General features: G+C 41.0%; 1 protein-coding gene across 3 annotated transcripts in view; it reads left to right on the top strand.

Annotated features, from left to right (window-relative positions):
* The window catches only part of ctnnd2a (catenin (cadherin-associated protein), delta 2a), a 338809-nt gene that overhangs the window by 167207 nt on the left and 153404 nt on the right, over positions 1-18198 (top strand). For all 3 annotated transcript variants that reach the window (XM_074693201.1, XM_074693199.1, XM_074693200.1), the window contains one exon: positions 2979-3152. In XM_074693201.1, coding sequence (XP_074549302.1) covers positions 2979-3152 — 174 coding nt within the window. The remainder of the gene's footprint in view (positions 1-2978; positions 3153-18198) is intronic.

Genomic DNA, 18198 nt, shown 5'->3' with positions numbered 1-18198 from the left:
AAACCAAGCTGTAAATATGTCTTTTACCGCCATAAAACTCTGTTGACTGCTGATGACAACTGGTCTTTCTGCAGAACAGCCTCAAGCAGATTCTCCATGAACAGCAATGTTTAGCACCTCGGCTTAGGCTTCATTTTTTTAAACCAGACACTGCACCTTGGTTGCTCCAAATCAAGCTGTTCCAGTAGTGCTAAAAAACTGCAGTTCTTCAAGTGTCCACTTGAGGCTGTTTCTGAGAGAGTAGGAAATCACATACACACAAAAATGATTTGAGTCTGAATGGGTTATTTCTAAAACGGCACTGTGAAGGGTTGAATTGCGTTATGATACAGTAGCTCAGAAGATGGGAAGATCAAGAGTGTTATAGAGGCATAGCTGACTTGACTGACAAACATAGATACTGTAGGTGTTAAAGAGGAGGCTCAAATTCCCCCTTAACAGCCCCTTTGTACCAGATAGACTGAAGTTGGGTTAGTTCAACACTTTTTAAATGGCTCCTAAAGATGATTGGCTTCAAACCCCACTTCAGAAACAAATTGAGACATCAAATTAAGCACATCTTTCTTACAGTTTCTGGTATGAATATGCCAGAGTGGCACAACAGTGTAATGAAATGCTGAAGAAAATGAGGAACAAATTTGTTTCTGATGAAAGACTATCTGAGGTTATTTGTAAACTACACTCCATGGTGGGCTTATGTCCGGAGATTGATTTGTCATTGCTGACAGGTCCGGGCTGGAGTCTCAGATACAGCAACAGTCTTTCAGATGATTAAACTATATTCCTGCTATTTTAAAATCAAACTCACATGGACAGTATATGTCAATTTAGGTTACACAATCAAACATAAATATAAGTCCGAACTGTTCTGATTGAATCTCAGCAGGTTGAGTCTACCAATTACAAAGCAAACGATATGCAGTCTTGTTTTTTTCCTACCGATGACATTAGTAAACTGTACTCAGTTTGCTTTGTTTTTAACTACACAAACAAGACTGAGGCATTTAGGAATCCCATATGTGTTTCTTTTCCATCTTTTTGAATATTTTACGGAGTTAGAACTATGAGAGGGCATTTCTCTCTAACTCCCGCTCTCTGCATCATCCTATCATCTCTCCTTTAAGCCCCCTCTCCCTTTGAAAGAAAGAGGTCAGTTCTTACACAAGTGGGCCCATGTGTGTTGAGAAAAAAATAAATGAATAAAGAATTACAACCAACTCACCAAGACTTCAAAGATGAAAGGGATGAAGGGAGCTGTGATGAGTCATGCCGTTAATGGGTGTGTCTATAACTCTAATTAGAAGCCCTTCATGCATATTCTGACCAAGTCTTCTCCCTGCTTTTCCCTCCATCTACCTGTCCTAAAATTCATCTTATTTCAACTTAGGAATGGGTGTTTAAACTTTAAGCACTTTCTCCATTTAATTCTGCTTCTTTCTCAATTTATCTCAGGCTCTTCTATCTAATTTTCTCCTTGCTTTAGTTTACCTCTCTTTAACTTTCTGCTTCTCATTTGCTTCTGTTGGCTAGCAGAGTGTGACAGGAGGTAGCATCCCTTATTTGTAAGTAAAGCAGGTAAACAGGCCAGTTGGTTAAGCATGCTGTTCAAAGGAGGACAGAGCTGTATTATATTCAATGACCTTTTTGTCATGTCACACTCAGGATGGGAATAATAACCCTGAAGCATAGCTTTTTCATTTTGTAAAAGCAGAGAAGAGAAGGGCAGGTTGGGACTTTTTCATCTAGAGTGGTGTTTCAACCATGCTAACACACAGGGAGTTTAAAAAAGAGTTTGTGGCAGAAACAGACACCTGTTGTGTTACTGTTGATTTATAAAAAAATTATGCACTACTCTATTACCACTCTTCTGATTTTGAACATCAACAAAAAAAGAAAGGTAATGCTACGTTGTAACAAACCTCCCAACCAGGCTTCATGCTGCTGGGTGCACTTGATCCCTTTGAGCTGGGTGTAGGGCCTCACATGCATCGATTTCTGACGTGATGTGAAAGGTTCAGGAGTTTTGACTGTGTTATTGATGGTGGATTCACACAGAGTCTTGAAGCTCTGTAATCGCCCCTCTTCATCCACTGGAAAATCCCTGGCACGCGACTCGTCATCGACTGAGAGCTAATGCGATATGATATGAAGTTAGCTCCACTAGCCTTAGCCCTCTTTTGCTCACTCATAGCTTTTGAAGTGTGTGTGTGTGCGTGCATACATGGACATGAGCACTTCTTCTCACTTCACCCTCTGCTGTGCCACTGCTGACTCATCTTCATATCATCCTGACCTTCCTTTTCTTCTCTTTCTCTGATTTTAATTTTGCTCTGTGTGTTTTCAGGGGCAGTCCTGACATTTGTTCTGCTGTGTTATGAACAAATGCCTGCTGTCAGTGTCTTCCTTGCCCCTGTGTCTCTGGGATTCCTGCCAAACAGGGAGCAAGAGGGGGGGACACTACATCTCATTATTTTATAGCTGACGACCAGCAATGTGTTCCATGGAGATTAAAAAAATGAAATACAGAGGCATCCCTCTCTCCCTCTCTCCACAGCTATTTTTCACTGTCGCTCTCAATCTATCCCATTTTCTTACTATCTCAGGTGTTACAGTGCATGTCTCTCTTTATTTCGCTGTCACGTGTCGTGAACATTTACACCAAAAGCAATATGCATACACCTACCTATCAGTCCGCTCTAAAAATAAAGTGTCAGCTCAGTGAGGCAGAGAAAGGTCCATGTCCATATAGGCCTGCTTTTCACCTCAGTTTTTCCTCCCGCCAAAGCAGCCGCTGTTCTTCCAACACTTTTCACTGTTTCCTGAAGCCCTCAAATCTATCTGGTTCATTCCACGGCAGCTTCAGTTTATGTATTTTACCTTGTCTCACATTTGCTTCTTCCTTATTTAATCTAGTCTTTTTCATTCCTTCTTTCCTATCTGCCTTTCATCTTTTTTCCTCCTCCCCTCACATCCTCCAGGCTCTCGTGGCTCCTACAGTAGTCAGCACAGTCAAGAGCCTCTACGGCCCTTGGGGTCCCCAGAGCACCACATAGATCCCATCTATGAAGAACGTGTCTACCACAACAAGGGCCCCATGAGGAGTCTCAGCCAAAGCCAGGGGCCCGACACAGGCCCTTATCGCAACAACACCGGTAAGGCCTCAACTGGACCTTCTATTTAAAATTATTATGTTTGCTTGAGGTTGTTCATGAATGCTTTTACCCTTCATATTCTGCGGTTTTTAGCTTTTATGTCTCCACAATCACGACAAAGTATGTGTATTTATTACCTTCGCCAAGTAGGTTATGTTTTTGGGAGAGTTTGTCTGTTTATTTGTCTGTAGACAACATAACTCAAAAACTAACAAACAGATCTTGAAGAATTTTTCAGGAAATGTTCAAAATGGGATAAGGAAGAAGTGTTTAAATTTTGGAGGTGATTCAGATCACTGTCTAGATCCATGATTTTTGTAAATGATTTTTTATCATTGTGAGATAAGGCCTTTTTCACAGTATGTGTATATAACTCCAGGATAAATGGTCGGATTGCTTTGCAAAACTATACAAGACAAGGTCACCATAATTTCTGACTGATGTAAAAGTACGATCCAGATCCTGGCAGTATTCCGGATACTAAGATCTGGAATATGAAACATGTACTGGGTCATCATAATTTTCAACACTGTCGGGTAACAATTTATCGTACAAACATGCAACTAACACCAAATTGTTGCAGACAGTCTGCTGAAAAGGAGTATAACATTAAAGTGGGACTAAAGTGTTGCATGACAGTTACAATATGCTTGGTGGAGGACTGTGCCTTCTGAGTGCTTTTCTAGTTTTGTTTTTTCTTTTGATTTTTTAAGCAAGATTTCTTTTAAAATCACAGGTTTATCTGACATCATAAGTGACTGAGAACCTTTTTCGACAGAGGCACTGAAGACAGACGCTGTGTGTTTGGATAGCCTTTTTATAGGTGTTACTATGAAAGGGGAACTGTTTCCACATCTGATGCTGCTGTTGTATCAGTATGTTTAAAATGTTAGATACACAGAAAACATTTATTCCAGTTGGATTAATACCTGTTTATCCAGTTCTCAGCATGCTGTGAAACTTCAAAACTTTCACCTGTTTAAGGCCACAAACTTCTTCAGCCAGTATTTGGGACAGGTGTCCAACTGAAATAGTTGTTTGATCCCAGAGACTTCAACAGCTGATTAGAAAAACAAGCAAAGTATTGATTTCAGTCACAGTAGAAGTAACTGTGTGCATTTCAGGTAAGAAAATAACTCCATAGTTCCAAATCAGGAATGTGATCTTGCAGTGCAAGAGATCTTTGTGAAAAATTGATGCAACACAGGATGGAAATAACTTTTGTGGCATTGCAGAAGCTTCTTGAAACAATGTCACAACAAATGCATGCTGTAATCAAAATTCAAGGCGGTCCAATGAAATATTACAGCGTGTGACCTTTTTTTTGGTGGCAACTTTTTAATTTAGCTGGGCAGTGTATATACTAATTTAAAAAGGCTGATATTTACAGCTAAAGAAAACATGTTAACAGCCCAGATGCTTTTCATCTGTGTGCACATCATAAGCCCTCAGCCAACTGTCTACCTTCCTCCTCCTGTCACTCCAGAGTCTGTCCTCTTTACCGTCTTTCTGGGACAGAGGTCTAAGTTCAGCGTTTTCCTCTCTCACTCTCTGGGATCAACTGAAAAGTGTCTTGCGCCTGCTTCTCCTGATTTTTGTTCCACATTTGACAGCTGACAGCATCCAGGTCCTGCTGTTTTCTCCATGCCCCTACGGCAATCAATAAATATGATGTGAGGAGTTTCAGTGAAAGCACAAAAAACAAGACCGTTCAGACAACAGGATGAAGAGTAATTGTTTGCTCTTCTCTGCGACTGAGACCAGCTTTCATTTGCATATGTGCAGACTCACCTGGGCAGTTGAGCAGTCTGTCTCTAACTCATATCAGCCTTTATTTGAGGTCATACAGAGAGAAATGAATGTAACACCACCAATCAGAGGGGAGCTGTTGAAATATTATTAAATAGAGAAAATGCAAGAGAGGTTGAGGAGAATGAAACGACACCAGGACATACCAAAACAAAGAAGAAGAGTTTGGTACATCCTCCATCAAACTCTCCCAGTCACACACACTCATTCTCCTCCTCTTCCCCAGTAACTCCATTGTCACCAGCAATGTCTTTTTAATAGGACCTCATTGAGCTTATCTCAATGCGGGTTTAGGTACGCCATGTTAATCCCATTACCATATCATACCCACATGAAAACACCCAAGTCGGTCACGCTACATTCACAGCTCCCTAGATGTCATTAAACAGCCTAGCCTTAATAGCTATCATTAGCATTTGGGTCAGATTCATAGCAGTAAATATGCCACTCCAGACCAGTGTTTGAGTTGATCAGTTTGGCTCACTTGAAAGGAGTGAGAATTGCCTTAAAGCACAGAGTCGAGCTTTTGAAGCACATTTCTTAGTGTGGGGGTCATTAAGTTTGCTCTGATTCTTCTTGGTTGCTGCTTTGATAGCTGTTGGTACAGTTGTGAACAGAGCTTCAGTGATGGGACTGTCTCTTTGTGCTGGATTTAATTAAATAAGTATCCTTCTAATGTGTACAAGAGGGATCCAATGTTATCTATAATTTACTGCGTCTTGTATTTGTAGTATCAGTAGATGAGTATAAGTAAGCTAACAAAGGAAATTTCCACTGCAGCTTCAAAAATCAATAGAGTGTGGATCAGACCGTATTCATTTAATTGTAACGCTCAAGGTTTACAATAGGCTTCTCCAGTAATACAGTATTTTAATAGATTGCCTCATGTTGTTTGAGCTAAGTCCTCCATCAGAGTGTATCAGCATGAATCTATTTTTCACCCCAAACACGATTTTACCCCTGCTGTGCCTGCCTCATGTAGCTACAGTGGTGCATCATCACACCAAAGATGAAGCGCACCTTGAAGTCACTGAGCCGTTGAATCAAGGCTTGGCCTTGGCACAGCATGTTTTAAAAGTGAATTGTATGTGCAGGGACTGGGAGGCAGTCTAATAAGGACTCATAATGCTCAGAATGATAGCACGGAGTAAACTGATAAGGGCTGTGCTGTCATGGGAAGCGGTAAGTCATTAATTATGTCATTGTGCCTTTTCTTGGCAATGGCAGGCACGCATTATTGGTTCATTACGCTGGCATGGATCAATGTAATTAATGCTATAAGTCATTACGTCGCTGAAAAAGGAGGGGAGACATTTGTGTGGGTTTTTCACTCCAATATTTGCAAAGCAGCAGCCACAGTGAGTCTATATATGGAGCCCAGAGGCAGGCTAATTCAAGGCCAATTTAAACAAGGCTCCTGCAGTCAAATCAAGTTCACAGTATTCATTGTGCGTGGGCCGCCACCACATTACTTAACTGGACACTTAACTGTGAAGAGGAACTGCATGATACAAAAGAAGCTATTTAATTGACAGTAATTGTGCATGCACTGGCTTTACAGAAGCTGTTTTTAGTCTCTGTTATGTTTTACATTTTGTTTTTTTGTCCGTTCTTGCTGCTGTTTTAAACGCTCCACCTGAGCATTAGACTAATTTGATCTTCACTTAAAAACATTGATGAAAGCTAAGACCAGCTTTCTTGAATACAGGTTGAGGAATATGAGCAAACACTTTCAAGTTTAAGTCAGTCTGTAAGAAGTCAACTTTAAACTCGATAAAGGTCCATCTTCATACATCTGAGTGTGTGTTATCTGTGCTTTTAATTCTATGTTTATTTCAGTGGGCCTACAATAGTAGGGGAAACACTGAAATTTAATGATGGTAGACCCCACCCTTACAGCCACTAATAGCAGCATTAAAGTGCCTGTTTGGCTGTTTGAAGGCCAGAATCATGCAATCCGTTGCCATTTAAGAAGACATATGCAAAGGCAGCGAACAATCCTTCGGAATGGTGGCAATGTGTAGCCATACAGTAAATTTAGATTAAGGAGACACAATATTTTTTAGTTAACAGATAAGATAAAGGAGGCAATCGAGGTTTCAAACTGGCAAGGCTCTCTGCCGTCAGTTTTAAAAGTTTGATTAACTTTTGCTTTTGTACGTCTGGTCCTTCCAAGATGTGTGTGGTGAAATGTTGAAGTTCAGGAACTGTTTGTAGAGTTATTCATGGAGTAACTGGGGCATTACTGCACTGCTTGTTTTGCAAAGCAGCTTTTATGTTGCTTTTTTTTTTTTTTTTTTGAGGTCCTCTAGGTGCTCGGATTGATTGCCAAAGTTTCCCTTTCTCTTTGTTTAATGGATTGACTGGCTGATAACAGATGTTTGTATATTTTTGTGAAAAAAATGTCAATTTCTTCCGCTGAAAAACATTTTTCTTGATCTTTTCTCAGTCACACCATTACCGCTCGCCATGTTTATGGGTGTTTATGGGTGGTGGGCACACACAATTCAAATTTGTTGGATGGGGTTTTCCAGGAGCCTCCCCCTAATTTAGACGTAATCTGCATTTGCAGTCGTGCATGCGGCTAATATTCCACAACAGTACGTTAGACAAATGGTCCTGTTTGTTTAATGACTAAACGCTCATACAGACGTGAAGAATAAAACACTATTTGAGCAGACACACTGTGGTGAAATAGTTATTTTTCGATTCTTTGGGATGAAAACACATCAATTCAGTACCAACTTCTTTGTGCACATTCACAAAATATGTTGTGGAACTTTTTGCTTCTCTGCTCACACCCTTGTCCATCAAGCAAGACCAACAATAAACAATGAAAAGAACTCTGTCTGCAGAAGTCCGTTGGTATTTCGGTAGCGGTGCAGTCAACAACAGTTTGACAACATGCTTTACAACACAGTCAGGTCCAGTTTTTAACCTGTCTGTCTGCTCAGCTTCCATTGCTCCCTGCTGTCACATCTCTGTTCACTTCTGTGCTCATTGTTGGCATGAGTGTTTTTGTATGTTAGCATCACTGTCATTGCATCTGAAGAAAAAAAACAACAACACACCAAGCCATCAATGAAGATGTTGCTCTTAAGCATCTGCTTCACATGTATGAGCCCTGTTCTACTATAAAGTCCTACATATTTTTTACTATCTGCTCGGTTACTCTCTTCATTCTGTTTTCTTGCTACACACGTACGCATGCTTAAGCCATTTCACTGGAGGTATGAGTGTGTGTTATTGCTTGATACATGTGTGTAGGCAGTTGCATGCAGTATTTCGTTCTTGGATTAAACCAGGCCAGTGCCCCAGAGGACTGCAGGTTAATGTGGCCTATTTCAAGCGATTATTCCTGCACGGTCACAGCGTCTCTCACATGAATTCTAGCCCACAGAAGCATTGTGGAAAGAAAAGCCTCAGGATGTAGTTTCCACGTTTGTTTGTTTTTGCAAGAAGAGATTGTGTGTTTTGCAGAATCAGCCTGAAGTTTGTCACTAAGCTTGCCTTTTATTCCTGACATCAGTCTCTCTCAGCGTCTTTTCTCTCTGTCTTCTACTGCCAGTTATTTTCTATCAATAAATGTATTTCTAACCCACTATCATCTTTTCTCTTCTCTTTATCTCATGTATCACAGCCTCTGTAATTTAGATCAGAGAAATATTTTGCTCTGACTTCCTCCTTCATTCATGCTCTCATACTCATATCTACTTCCTCCCCTCCTCTTGTATTCCTCTCCTTTCTTTGCTCTTACATTTTTCCTTTGCTTTCCCGCCTTGCTCCATGAAATCCACCTTGGCCAGTATTAATGACTCTGACCACTGCGAATAACAGCGCCTCTGAATGGATGTGGTACTTTTTCTCTTTAATAGCCTATCATCAGACCTGCACATAGCTCAGATGGTGACAGTAAGAATGGGTACATTTACTGCCATGGCTATTTGTCAGGTGCATCTAGTAGGCAGGCTGAACTATTGCTGTTGATAAGGGTTGTGATGTAGTTTAACACCGCTCCCTCTGCAGTATCTTTAGGAAGACAGACACATATTCTTTTATGTTCATCTATTACAGGGCGATGTATAAAATATGTAAAGGCTGTATTTTTACAGTCATTAAAAGGACCAGATAACTTAACTATACAGTGTATAAAGAAAGAACATAGGACCTGAATTTTGTCTTATACTTGACCTACATTTAACATCACATATCTGTCTCCACAGGAATACCAGTCTGGTCGGTTCTGTAGTTTTGTCGAAGTGCTTATGCCTTATCACCTGCAAACCAGACAGCTCTGTGGACTCTGTTTAATGCTGTATCCCCTCAAAAAGCTTCAAACTGCCTTACACTGGTTGTGTTAAAGTTTATTTTAGGTACAGTACTCTGATGTGTGCATAAAAATTGCTTTTTTGAGAGTTTTTGAAGAGGAGACATGGGCATGTGTGTGTTTATCCAGAGAATCATATTGTCAGGGCTTTTTCAGGCTCTGCCGTTTGGGTATGATGCTGAATGGGTGTGCATCAGTTTTTATAGGTTTTTAATTCAGATTAATTATTAGCATTCCTCCTATTGAATCATGCACAATAACTCCAAAGTTACCATAGATTACCATAAGTATATCTCAAAAGCGTGAAACACTCTTTAAAATAAGGTTATTTTAATGGATTTAAAGCAGTTCTCATGACAAAGACCACCAGAGTTGTATAATATAGATTTTTTTTAAGCTTATTCTAACTGACAGACCGACTGACAGACTGACTGACCCTGATAGAATTACTTTGCAAGTCTGTATTGCAGAAAGCGGGTGGTGAGAAAGGCAGAGTTGTTTTGAGCAATGTCAGACACATTGGTATTTCACAGCTACCACCTCAATTTGTTTATTTATTTTTAATGATACTTTCTTAAAACAAAAAAGGGAACAGAAAGTTTTTACTTGACTGTTTTTTTATCAAGTTAAAAAAAAATCAAGAAAGTATAGCAAAAACCTTTGTCACACTCATCGTTTCCTGTGCTGATGTTTTAGCCACCAGTGCTTCATGTAACTCTGGTATGACTTTGTTGCCATAGTAACTTTTTAAAATTACTCATAAGATTTTCCGTTTAAAAAGTTTAGGCTTTATATCTGCCTCTCTATACTGATGTACTTCAGTCATGATCACTTTTGTTAAAGAGGATTGATTAATAAGATGCATACAATAAGTTATGTTTAATGCTATGGCTGTTGAGGGGGCTCCCAACTCTAACATGTGCCTACTAGAATGCCACATCCTGGGCTAGGGGGAGCACATGTCTCCCATTCCTTTATGAGCAGCAGCAAAGCCCTGAGACAAAAATGTACCTAATGTGACACCTGATATACTAGCTAATATTCATGTTAAATATAGATTTATGCTGCAAGAGTTGGCAGGCAAAAGCAGCTGAAATAAAAGGCTTTTCTTTTCGATATTTGCAAACTGGATGCAGAGATCAGCCTTCAGCTGAGAGGGGCTGATATGAAGTGTAGCCGATGTGGGCTGAGCTCAACTTTTCTCAGTTTGTGGCACATTTTGTAAATTGCAAAAGAATGTTATGCTGTGGAAAACAAGGATCCTGTTGATGCTATTTTGACTCTTCCTGCAGCTGCACTACTTGTTACTCCTTTTAATAGCAGAGGTCATGCTGTCTCTCACTGTTTCAGGATGTAAGGCTTGTTAATACATCACTAAAAGCAAAATGAAAGAAGTCATGTTTTGGGGGTAAAATTGTATAATCAAAATAACTAAAGTAGCAAAATAATTACATGATTGTTTCATACTTAATTAGACAGATTCATGTCATGTATTCCTAAAAATTATCTCTGTTACATACCCAAACATGTATGCTGTGCGCTAATTCTTTCTAGAAACAAAAGGCATGATTCATTTTGCTTGAAGCTTCAGCTCTAAAGCCCTGCTTCTCTTTGCTTGTGAGACTGTGCCCATATTTTGCAAGTGCAAATCAAAAGTAAAGGGAAAATAGGATGAGGTCTGTGCTTCATACCATCACACCAATCTGCTTCCACCCATCTAAATCTGCTGTGTTCCTTCTGTAATGAGATCTGACATCCTAATGAGGGGGACAGTACAGAGAGAGTGATGGGGGAAGGAGATGAGAGAGTGCAAACAAGCCCAAGAGAGAAAGGAGGAGTGGATAAAATGGAAGAGGACTTGAGAGAGTTTGCAGTTACCTCCCGTCTGCAGACCAGGAGGCAGGAAAAGTTCAGGGCAGCTTTTTAAAAGGGAAAAGTGACAGATCATTAAAAAGGAGGAAGAAAAAGGGGAAGGCTCACTTTCATCTTGCACATATCTTCTGGTTTCAAAATGTAGTTTGTATTTCTAATTACGGTCACTTGGACAGTGTGTGCATTGCTTCGGCAACTCAAGATGAAACAAGCTATGTAATGCAGTCTATACACAGTCTTTTGGGGCCTGAACCACATACCATAACCCAATGTATGCTAACATAAAGTGTCACAGAAAAAAACATGGCAGAGTAAGGGTGGTGATTATCTCAAATGGCTCAAAATCAGGGCAGACCTTTTTTGTGTAACATTGGAAAGTGATCTGTACCAGCAGACCTGACTCAGTGCTCTTTAAATCTCAGTGTAGGACACCAAGGCAGTGCAGTGTTAAGAGGCAGTTTAGCTGAAGCATCTCCCCAGTCACTTTAGTGCGTCACTCACAGGGCTCTGTGTGTCCCAGGTTAGATTAGGTTTGTTTGGCTGGGATCAATTTAAGCTCTGGCCACTAATCTTGCTGGTCTTTTAATGGATCTGCGGTCAATTGAGCAACAAAATATAGAGTTTGTGAAGTTAGTTTCAAAATGATGTTTACTCTTCTGTGAAAACTTTCTCAGTTTATGACAGCAGCTTCTTTTATTGGCAGACAGCTTGAACACAAAAGAAAAGTTTCTGAGGATAAAATGGATGGAAGGATCCCAGGAACAAAAAGGTGGTTTATTTCTTTACATCTTAAGAGGATTTTGTCGGACATTTCCAATCTGTTTAATTTCAACCAACAATCTCCAAAATGGTTTACAAGTTGAATCAAGGCTCAAATACTCCATGGCTGAAACTTGTGTTGTAATTACAGCTTTTTCTGGTTTTTGCTGAGGCTTCAGAAATCTTTAATTACCAGCTCAAAACATCTGACTCACTCCACAGATCAGCACAAATTCTTTCCCTTGCGAAAACATATGGCACTTCCTTGATGTAGATTTCAGTCAAATTGGTGCAAGTCACCCCACAACACCTAACGTTTACAAACAAACATAAACTATTCATGTTCTGCTCTCACATGCTCAGAATCACCAAGACTTGAACACATTTTACTGGTATTTTCAGTGGCATATCAGTGATATGATTTGCTTAGTACTGGTTTTATCATCTGTTATAAATTCATGACACCAGTAAGAGCCTTCATTTGTTTTGTCCTCAGAGATCTCACTGATGAATTTGAAGTCAGCACAGATGATGACTGTTGAAGCAAATGAAAAGAAACATTCACAACCACTGTGTGCAACACAGTTTTATAATTAAATAAGTTATCTTTCCAGGTAGCTTCTTCTCCCTGTCCAGCTATTTCCTTTATCCCACCTGAAAAACAGAAATAGAAAGGACCCATAATGATATAAGATCTTTAGCATTAATAATCCGGCTGAGAGAGATTTGAGAAGCACTTTTAGTTGCCTCTATCTTAAGTCTATGTCATGACTGATTTATCTAAAATGAGCTATGTTAGCAAGTCATGTTCAAGTTAAACCTAATATCTATCCACCCATCCATTTCTGACCTACTTATCCTTATCAGTTTCACAGGGGGCTGGGGCTTATTTCCAAACACAGTGGATGAGGGCCAGGCTTCAAGCAGAAAATTCACATTGCTCATAGGCGCTAAGGAGGGTTCAATTCCTCTAACCTGCATGTTTTTGGGCTGTCAGAGGAAAATAGAGCACCTGGAGGAGACCCTCAAAGATGCAAGGGATACAACGCAAGCTTTGACAGAAAGGCAGCAGCTGTCAGATTTGAATCCTTGCTGTGAGGCAGCAACGCTCAGAACTGAGGCTCCATCTTTCTCATAACTGCAAAGCTTTTGTATTGTTCCAATGAGCCACAAATAGCACCACCGTGCATATGTTATGCAGTGATATTATGCTAATCTAGTGCGAGGCGAGCCAAGGCAAGTTTACTCGTATAACCCTGATCAACAACATGGCAGTACAAGTTTTACATAAGTCAAAAAATAAAGAGAATACTCAAGAAAACTGGGAATATGAAACTTATGTACATCCATGTTCATGCTATCAAAGTAAGGTACTCAGAACTGCTCGTTAGTCTTTAAAACTTAACTTAAAGGTTTCAGTCAGTTTCTTTTAGAATAAAGAATGGAAGAGAACACACTTTGTTAATCACTGAAGGGAAATTCAGAGTCACAGCAGCAATACAAGAAAGTATACAGTGCAAAACATTCAAGAATATATAAATAGAGTAATATAAGTGTCAACCAGAAAAATGTCCATGAGAGACAACAGCTTGGCTATCATTCTTCGGTCAGTCTCCACCTCCACAGGGTCCAGGACTGAGCTGGACTTCTTCACCAGTCTGTTTAGTCTCTCCCTTGTCCTGTCGACCCACAGCGGTTGAAATCCTTCCAATGTGGTGTTATGTCCAGTGTTGGTCCCATTAGCCATGTCTCTGTGAATAGCATGATGCTTCTCTGGTATGCTCCCTGGTGCTGGGCTAGCACCACTAGCTTGTCCATCTTATTGGAGATAGATCTTAGATTTCCCATACCGATGGATGGAAGGACAGGTCAATGGCTCCTCTCCTTAGCCCACACTCCTTCTCCTCATCTTGCAGAGAACACCAGTCCCAGCACAGGTTAGCATCAACAATGCAACCATGATTAAACATAGGATCTGTGGACACACCAAATGAAAAACACCACTACAAATGCAACCAGTTTGGTGTCAATGAACAAGAAATGTTCAAAGTAATGACAGTCTCCAGATACAAAGATACCCCAAAGGGAAGAACAAAAGGACAAGAAACAACAACGAAACGAGAGATACTTTCTTCTTTGAGTTGTACAACTCTAAGACACAACAGATAGGAGAAGATTCAGTCCCATCTTACAGGTAAGGCTCAGTCTCATCTTTATCTACAAGAAGCAAAGTAATTTTCAGTGTAAAGCAAGTCATAGTGGCAAGGACAAACTTGCATTTAACAGGCAGAAACCTTGAACAGAACCAGACTCATTGTGTTTGGAATGGGAGGAGCTGCTGTTACATGAGAGGCTAGTGAAGGGAGAATGGATGGAAACACTTGTTACTTAAATGAGACAAAAAGACTTAAAATTAGTGACAAGAGAGAAAGAGAGGAGCTCATCACTAAGCCACTTCTTATGGCTGTCTAAGCCCATAGCAGCACAAATAAGAGCTTCAATTCTGAGACAGCACCAATCAAAATCTTTATTGAAAAAGAAAAGATTTAAGCTCACCCTTAAGTAGGGAGGGTCTTTGCCTCCTGAACTCTGACTTGAAGGTGATTCCAAAGGAGAAAGTCCTGATAACTGGAGGCTCTACCTCCCATACTACTTGTTAAGACTGAAAGTACGACAAACAGGCCTGCGCGGTTTGTTAAGTGTGTTATAATTTCTTTCCCTGTGTTTGATCACTTTGCTTGCAGTGGCTGTGTGCAATGTATTAATGGAGGACCTATCAGCTGAAATTGAAGAGGGACCCATTGTTCCTGACTTTCACTGTTGTCAGTCCCCCAGCTCAAACATTTAGCAGCCATTAGCCTGAAGCCCCTGCTGAGTCTAAGTGGCAAGCTTGGGGAAAGACATGGCATCTTGACTCATACAGACAAGTGTCTGAGAGCTCCCCCACTGTAAAATGCTGTATACTTGATACTGACAGCGTAAAGGAGGGCATTTGTGTGTGTGAGTGTGTGTGAGACTGAATGTGTGTCGCCCAGTGTTTCCGGCTCAAGAACATCAAGAGCTGTGTGTTGGCCAGGAGGCTCTCCCAGGGATAAACAGAAGGAGAAACTAATCCTTACTCTCCTTGCACATCCAAGCGGTATGTGTGTGTGTGCTTCGTCCACGGCTACTGCAGGCAAGGTTGTGTGTGCACGCTGTTACGTGGCCTTACAGCATCACAGAAACATGTGTTAAAGGCACACACATCCAGCCCGTGTCAATCACTTACACATTCAGAGATTTTGTGTTTGCATGCTCATGCTTGTCTTTGTAAGTGTGTGTATGTGACAGCAGTAGAAACTGTACTGAGGGGTTTTGTGTAATCGTGCTGAGCGCCGAAGCGTGTCGAGAGAAAGGACATGTCCTCAGCTCTGATCACAAAGTCTACTACAACCACAATAGAGGGAGGGAGGGAGACAGAAGGGTGTTAGGAAAAAAGAAAGAGAAAGAAACATGAAATGGATGGATGATGGAGAGGGGATGACAAAACAAAAAAAATTGAAGCAGAAGAGGAGTGAGCTAGAGCAAAAGGGAGGGCAGGGAATGAAAGGGTTCAGAAGAGATTGTTGATAAAGAGAAAGATGGATGGAGATATAGACAGAAAGGGACAGATTAAGGGAGGGAATGAAAGAGGTAAAGAAGGAAAAGGGCAAGTGGGTGATGGAGAAAAAGACAGTGACAGAGACAGAGTGGGATGGAGAGAAATGAAGGCAGAGATGAAAGAACAAGAAGAGAGGATGGACATGGAAAGCTCAGAGGATTGGTTTGATCTCCTTCCTCTCCCTCTTTCTCTCACTCCCCCCGCTTCTCTCCATCTCTTGTACATTCAACGAGAGCGCCATCGTCTAAGCTGCCCACAGAAAAAAAGTCAACTCCGCTCTAAGCTAGCTGGCCCCCTCAGCCGGCCGGCTAATTGCAGAGGTATCACTGTGTCAAATGACTAATAGAGTTTCCTTTCCCGTCGCTAATCTTCCAGCAGGAGCACAGCCGCGATTTGTTTACTCTACGCTAAAGCCAGGGAATACAAAGACGTACCCGCCCCTTTATTTCCTCTCCAGCACAATTTCACACCACCAGAGTGTTAGTGTGAGAGGCGTGCATGTGTGTGTGTGTGTGTGTGTGTGTGTGTGTGTGTGTGTGTGTGTGTGTGTGTGTGTGTGTGTGTGTGTGTGTGTGTGTGTGTGCGTGTCTGCAGGTGCACAACAGTCAAGTTTCATGATTTGATTAATATCCCATGAAACAGCACAATTCCAGTCTTTAGCAAAGTCATGAAAGTCACACTCTGTCAGACTCATGTTTCTTTTATCAAACTCAAGGGGACCCCTCATTATATATAATTCCATAACCCCAAGACCCAAGTCATCCCTCACAGTGACATGCACAACTTTGAATCTCATGCAAGTGTAATTACCTAGTTTCACCTAACATAACATCTTAGTGACAACATTTGCTGCTCTCATGGGTACATTTCCTTTGAAAGTAAAATACATCCGCTTTGTCCTTAAATCCTCAGATGTTAAGTCAGGGAAAAGATGTTTGTGTTTGCCCAAGACGGAGCAACTCTTATGCCTTGGTCTTCCTTTAGTCATTCTGTTTAACACGGTCTTCACAGAAAATAAACAATAGCTCGAGTGAAAGAGGATGCAGGAAGAGGGCAGGACAAGCTTCCAGATGTGATAGTGTCATTCTGTTCAGGAGATGTGCATAGCCCAAAATGACATAATTTTGGGCTGGATTTTCAAAACAGCTCCCTTTAGGGGAGATTTTCAGGATAGGGGAAACAAAGAAGGGGAAGGCGTGAATTCTTTTTCCCAGTTGGTGTTGTAGAAAACACACCAGGGACACATATTTTTGTTGGTAAACCCTATAAAAGTGGATTTTGCGCAATGTGTCCCCTTTCATTCATTAATTCCTTTTCTATACTGCTTATCCTGTTCAAGGTAGCAGGTGGCTGGAGCCTATCCCAGCTGTCATTGGCCAAGAGGCGGGGTACACTCTGGACTGGTCGCCAGTCAATCGCAGGGTTGTCCCCTTTAGTATCCTTAATTCTAAATCTAAACTGATTTTGACAGCAGCATCAAAAGCCCTGTTTCCAGCAAGCAATTTAGTTTTGGTTTGTCTCAGCATGCATTTCATGGCAATTCCACTGACCTGAATCCCGGGATAGATCTCCACATAACTGGGAAGACCCTTCCATAGGGGTGCCAGACTAAACTGATATGATCCTGGAAGGTGGAGCTACAACACCGCAGTCCGCTGATTGGTTGAAAGAATCGTCACTTTTTGTGCGACAGCGGCTGTATTTCTCCTCATGGCTCAGAGTCTTCTCTGAAACAAAACTTGATTGTGCTTTTTAACAAAGAGCCACATGCCAATCACAAAGAAGGCTAATTGCTGGGTTCTTGCTCTTTGTTTTCTGTACCACGTTTTTCTTCGCTGTGGAAATGCAAACAGGACCAGGCTTAACCGAGCCATCCCGTACTCAACACTGATGTGAACCGGACGGCTTGGTGGAAATGGGGCTAGGGCTGGGTGTTGGCAAGGATTCATAATATTTGATACAATATGAACTGCCGTATTCAATGCATTACGCAACAAGAGGGAAAAAGAACTGAACAATGCATCAGTATTTGCCCTTCTGTGCATTTTTTCTGTCTCTGTTTGTGTCACGGCAGTGTGAGAGCTGTAGGTGAAACTGTGGTGGTGCAGAGTCACACAAACCAAGACTGATAAAGAGGAGCTGCACACAACAAACTCTGCCTCCTCCATGTTATTGCAGATACGTGGAAGTGTTTTTAAAAGTCTTTCGAGTGTAACCGCTTTGAAACAATCAGAAAATAACATCTTATTTCTTAGTTTATCTTCTTCTGTTTTGAGTCAGTGATACTCAACAAGCACTGTCCTCTCTCTCTGGCTTAAGGCAGCTTCACGAACAAACCCACGAGGCGAAGGTTGAAAACTACATGAGCAGATGTTATTGTGATTACAGGAGCTTGTGCATCCCATTTAATGTGCTGATGCAATATACTGTCGTAAAAGCAAGTATTGCAATACTTGCGTGGCCTTCAGGAAAAGTAGTTGCTTCTGTGAGGGTGCTTTGGTTTTGGGAACACAAACAAATACACTGATAAATAAAATAAGAGGCACACCCATGAATCTCCCCTTCTCAAACATGAAGTTATCAGTCAAAACAGACATTTGTTTGTCTAAATGGTAAATTTAGCAGAGCTCCACTTATGA

Source organism: Halichoeres trimaculatus, unplaced genomic scaffold (assembly GCF_033239565.1).
Source record: "Halichoeres trimaculatus isolate MK-OKI-2021-1 unplaced genomic scaffold, fHalTri1.1 fHalTri1_scaffold_18, whole genome shotgun sequence".
In the NCBI taxonomy this organism is placed as follows: domain Eukaryota; kingdom Metazoa; phylum Chordata; class Actinopteri; order Labriformes; family Labridae; genus Halichoeres; species Halichoeres trimaculatus.
This window is presented reverse-complemented; position numbering and strand designations above follow the sequence as displayed.